The following is a 6,000-nucleotide window of genomic DNA, read 5'->3' as shown; positions in this document are numbered from 1 at the left end:
TCCCTTAAAGTATCCCCCCGGATCTGCTAAAGTCAACACAGCATCCATGTATAGTCACAGGTCTACGGTGCAGTAGTCCTCTGCAACCCTGCTGCTCTTTTCAACATTTCTGACTTAATGTTTACTACTACACAGGAGTTTAGGGCTCTGGTGTAGATGAGGTGAACACACATAGATCTGTTTTATTTTATTAGCATTAGATTAATCAGTACCCTTGAACGTGTTGGTGATTGAGCACTCAGTGACATTTAGATCACATCCAAATAGCTTGAGGCAATTCCAAATTTGGGTACAATTTCCTGCGAAAAACACAATTAGTTAGAGGGTCTGAGGGAGTTTAAAGACCTGCGCAGACAAATCCCCAAATAACTGAGACTTAAACAACACAGGAGTCCGCGGGTCTACAGCAGTCTACCTTAAACACAAGAACAGCGCGCCAGCTACATACAGATGTGCAAAAGTCCTTTTAAACGGGACCAAGTCCCATCACCCACCGAAGTGGCATGCTTCATCATCTGGGACCTCCCTTAACCGCACCTGGTACGGTTAAAGAGCTACAACTCCTTTAATTACTGTAAAAAGGAGGAGCTCAAGGATGTTTTTAATTGATGTAACTTGGAGGATATAAATCTCATAATGAAAAAAGCTGCCAAAAGTGTAGTGAGACTAAGTGCAGTGTGTGAAAAGTGGTTTAAAATTGATTACCAATAGAAAAATATTTTTATTCGATATCCAGTGGTATCAAAAGTAAAAAAGCAGAAATATTGGAGGAAAACGTGTGCACAAATAATGTAGGAACACGTCCACTTGGGTCTACATGTTTCAGCCAACTAGCGTCTCAACAAAATGACAGTGGCTTTCTTCAGGACCATAACATAACACTACTGCGATGTGAAAAACTGTGAAAAGTGAGTACAAAAGGAACGATACAACCTACACAAGTACCTGCTTATCTGGGGATATGCGGCACCGTAGGGAAGTACAATTGTCACCTCTTGAAAACAAGGGGTAATTTTAACAAGGAAAGATATTAACAGGGACAGACATACATAATTGATCAGAGCTGGTCAAGATAACAAGTGTAGGTAGACTAATGCAGACATTTCAAAAGTAAACGTATGACATGAAGGGATCTGAAATGCCTTCTTACCCGTCAATGATCGGGAAACGTCCTACACTCCTGGTAACAACTCAGGGCGTGAGGCAACGCTCTAAAAGACAAAAGGAGCAGACTAATACTTTAAACCACTTTTCACACACTGCACTTAGTCTCACTACACTTTTGGCAGCTTTTTTCATTATGAGATTTATATCCTCCAAGTTACATCAATTAAAAACATCCTTGAGCTCCTCCTTTTTACAGTAATTAAAGGAGTTTTAGCTCTTTAACCGTACCAGGTGCGGTTAAGGGAGGTCCCAGATGATGAAGCATGCCACTTCGGTGGGTGATGGGACTTGGTCCCTTTTAAAAGGACTTTTGCACATCTGTATGTAGCTGGCGCGCTGTGCTTGTGTTTAAGCTACAATTTCCTGCGGTCAAACATCTATTCTGGCTCTAACAAAGGGAGAAAAGCCTGACAAAACAAGTTTGTTGAGGCGCTGTCTCTGCAATGCTGTAGCTTGTGACCGGGAAATAATTAAAATATCATTGGCTGCTGTCCAGTCTTTGTTTGCCAGCATCATACTTCCTTCCGTCTCTCCCTGTGTTAGCCAATAAATCCCAGTCACAGGAGCAGCAGGCACTCAGAGATTGCTGTCCATGCCATGATGAAGTCTTCAGGTGCCATCTTGCTCCTTGCTGCCCTCCTTGGGCTCTGCGAAGCACTTCCAGTGGACAGGAAGGGCTCTCCTGCAGGTGAGTACACAGGGATCATGCCCTCAGCATCTGACTGCACAATTCATCCGAGGGGTTGAGGTTGTGTCTCATTCTGAAGAAATACATGAATAATCTTTTCTTGTGTAAGAGACACTACGGAGATAGCGACTCTGCATAATGTTGATCTGGGTAATGTAAGTTTTTTAGTAGTGAGAGTTGTTTTTGTTGGGAGAGTAGGAGTAAACTACATCAATTAAAGTTTTTTGTGCCAGGGGTGTAAAGTAGGCACCAGACGTCCCTGTGGTACGGGGGAGGAGATATTCACTCTAAGTTCTTTGTATGTCAGTAAAATGCCAGGTCTCAGGAACTCCTTATAACATTTTGTAGTGGGGTAAGAGCAGGCCACTGCTTTCCGTTGCACCACTAGCGAGTGTATTCCTGGTTAAAGCACTGAAATGTTGCCTTGCTTTACTTTGCGTCTGGCAGGCATTACATGGTTGGAGGTTGGTTGTTCCCAAGCATCCACCCATGTATTTTTACATAAATCCAGATTTACTAACACTTGTAAACCTGAGTTCACGCAACAGAGGTGTGCCTACCAAATAGAGGCATTACTTCCTCTTTCCATGTGTGCTGCATCCTGCAACACACATGGAAAGAGGAGTATGCCTCTAAGGATTGTTTTTGTGCAGGAAGGCCTCCCTTAATTAAGGGAGTAGATCAAGAATTCTGTAATCTATTAGCAGACTTCTTTCAGGCAAAAGTGAAACCAGTCGCAAATTCCTTCTCTTGCCCCCATCGGATGACGAATGTGCACACTATGGGACCCTCCCCCACTACCTTGGAGGGAATAAGGGGTTCAGTTTTTCCAGCAGTTGCCAGCCCTAGTTTTAATACATTTAATTTTATCTTGGATGTAAAGGTCATGACCATTCTTAATCAGACCAGAGCTGGATCCTCATGGGAGCCGTGCCCCCCAAAAGTCCTCCACTCGGTCTCTGAGGTCACAGCTAACTTCCTCAAAGATATCTTAAATTGTATGTTCTCCGAACTGTATGTTCTCCGAGGGATATTTTCCTCTACAATGGAATAATGCATCCAGTCTCCCATTGCTGAAAAAAGCTAATTTGGACTATAAAGACCCAAACAACTATAGGCCAATCTCCCAATTGCCTCTGCCGGCAGAGATCTTGGAAAAGGCCTTCAATATCACCCAGTTTATTAATGAGAATAAACTTCTGGATAGCTCTCAATATGGCTTTAGGGGTCCACATAGAATGGCGCTGGCCCTGATCAATGTGTCGGAGGAAATAAGAGAGGTCATGGATAAAGGTGGGTAGTTGGCCTTTATCCTGATGGACCTCTCATCAGCCTTCGACAAGGTCAATCATGCTGTCTTTATTAGCTGTCTCTCCTCCCTGGGCAATAGAGGTAGGGCGCTGGATCTACTGAAGTCCTTTCTCAGTGACAGTGAGCAACTGGTAGAGCTTGGGAGATACAAGTCCCCGTTCTCTTTTCCTTGCGGGGTGCCACAGGGTTCCTCGCTGACTCCGACCCTTTTCAACCTTTATGTCACACCACTCTGCTCACTTATAAAGTCCTTTAGCTTTAAGACAGCATCATACGCCGACAACACGCAAATTGTAGCATCCTTTGCAGGGGATTCACCAAACACTGCGTCAAGATTCCACGATTGTTTGCGTGAAATAGGTAATTGGATGTCCCTAAACTGCCTGAAGCTAAATTCAAGTGAAACTGAGGTGCTTCTCTTCAGATGAGATAACTCCTTCTGGACACCAAGTTGGTGGCGACAAGAATTGCGAGAAATCCCCGAGCTAGTTACAAAGGTGAAAAACGTAGGAGTTTACTTTTACACCAACCTGTACTTCGGAGAACAAATCAATGCGATCACCTCTTCCTGCTTCTTTATGATTAAACCCTCAGGAAAATATTTCTTTCCTTTAGAACTCCAGAAAGCTGTGGTCGCTGCACTCATCTTGTCTAAAATTGATTACTGCATTGGGTTTTTTCTCAATATACAATCACTATATTTTAATAAATTGCAGGTCCTCCAAAATGCAGCAGCTTGTCTGCTGCTTGCTATTCCAAAACATCAGTCAGTGAGCCATGCTCTTCCACCTCTCCACTTGCTACCAGTTAAAAGACAAATCGAATGTTAGTCCCTCTGTATTGCCTTTTAAAGCGCTACATGAGCTTGGCCCCGATTACTTAACACGGAGTTTCACGTGGTACATCCCAGAGAGGCAGCTTCGGTCAATGGCCTCCTCCAATATGATAATTCCAAGGGCTAAAACTGCCTCATGGGGAAGGAGAAGTTTTGTGGCGGGCACTGCTAGCTTGTGTAAATTTCTGCCTCTGACACTGAAGAAGGAAAGCAATCTTCTGTCATTCTGCAAACCTTTGAAAACTTGACTGTTCAACAACTAGCCCAAATGCACTTATCAAATTTTGGTTAGCCAAATCAGTAGTAACGCCATGCCTAGACACCCTAGGGTATTAGTGAGCATTATAAATCTCAATTTCATTTAATTTCATTTGTGCAAAACCCAGCTGAATGAGAAGATAAGATAAATCTAGAAGCTAATCTGAAGCATGAAAGAATGTTAATGAGGTTGGAATTGAGAACACAGCGGATACTTTTATTTCATCATTTCAAAATACGCACTTTTCATGAAGTATCATAATAAAAAAGTTCCAAAAAGCAGTGACATTTAATAGCTTACCTTCACAAAACAGCCATAGTCATACCTAGGAGAATCTGGTGAAATACATAAAATAACTACGGGCTGGAAGAGCAAAGTTTTGTTGATGTTCAACAGCCTGCTTTTGCGGATCGGGCCATTTGCAACCCAAAAGATATTTTTTTAAAATACAAACATCAAACTGTGAATCTATAGAATTGGACTTTGGGTTTGCTAGTCAGTATCTGGAACTGTAATGTTTAGGGCATCCATTCCAAACATCGAATCCCAATTGTATGTATTAATGTTTTGCGATAAAATTCCACTTGCAAAGCCCTAATATTTCAACCTCTTGAAAGGAGGTGGTAACTCCTTTGCAAATTGGGACGGTTCTGCAAGGAATCCTTTCCCATTGAAGAATGTTGAAAATATATATTGTTTTTTTAACCTGCAGTGGTCCCACAAACCACTGCCTACTCTTAAAAAATAAAAGTTAAACGTTTATTTATTTTCTTTTTTAAACAGATCCTCTTCTCCTTTAAGGAAAATGGGCTGCATTTGAAACAAAAAGATAGCTTTACTTAAAAGCAATCACAGACCCCAGAAGCCATGCATCCCTGAGATGGATAGCAATTTCAATTTCAATATAAGCTTTATTCTGTATGCAGAAACAACCACAAAAGCAGTTATAATAATAAAAACATGGATAAAAAATATGAGTCATTTATACAGATTTTAGCAGCAAATTGCATAAAAACAGGTCCTTATCAGATAGATACTAGATTTTAAGGAACATTACTTTTGCTTACAATATTAGCTTTTAGGATAAATAAGGTCACACTAAAACAGACCCCGGAATCACCCAGGTCAGCTAATAATTTCATTGCAGCTTTGGGTTTTCTCACATTTTGTTTTAAAAATAATGGTTTTAGATAGTAGTGCCTAAAATTCAAAAAAGGATTACAAAAGAGCATAAAGTGAACTGTGCTTTGACTGCCTGTCACATGGACAAGGAGACGAATCTAAAGGGCAGGATTTCATTACAGGGAAAGTGACTAGATGGTGTAAAATTCCAAGTCTAAGTCTGGTCAATACAAAGCGATGTGTTGGCTTTGTAACCTGGTTTAGATTCTTTTGAAAAACCATCTTAGGCTCAAGCGTTTGATAACATTTAAAAAGTCAATTTTTCCCCCATCACTCTCATACGAGATTCCTTTTTATAGATCATAAAAACACCCTTGATCGTCTGTTTCGTTAGCGTTGTCACCTGTACAGGTTTCGACTCAATTGATAGATTAAACAGCTTGCGATATGTATTACTGGTATAATTTAACCAAGCAATATACATTGTTTTATCCAGAGATAGACAGTCCCTAATCATTGCATCAGTCCCAATGAAATCAGATCTGCTAGGTACTGTAGTCCTACTTCCTGGTGTATTATCTCAGCGGATGCTAAGGAAGGTAAAATTAAAAGACCCTT

General features: G+C 41.1%; 1 protein-coding gene across 1 annotated transcript in view; it reads left to right on the top strand.

The window, feature by feature from the left end:
• The first annotated feature begins 1,735 nt into the window (after positions 1 to 1,735).
• LOC146822196 (nigwaprin-b-like) overlaps positions 1,736 to 6,000 on the top strand; it is a 216,468-nt gene continuing 212,203 nt past the window's right edge. The window contains exon 1 of the mRNA XM_085609433.1: positions 1,736 to 1,855. Within this exon, the coding sequence (XP_085465559.1) occupies positions 1,765 to 1,855 (91 nt within the window). The 5' untranslated portion in view covers positions 1,736 to 1,764. The remainder of the gene's footprint in view (positions 1,856 to 6,000) is intronic.

The sequence above is a fragment of the Triturus cristatus genome, chromosome 6 (genome assembly GCF_964204655.1).
Source record: "Triturus cristatus chromosome 6, aTriCri1.1, whole genome shotgun sequence".
Taxonomy (NCBI): Eukaryota; Metazoa; Chordata; class Amphibia; order Caudata; family Salamandridae; genus Triturus; species Triturus cristatus.
This window is presented reverse-complemented; position numbering and strand designations above follow the sequence as displayed.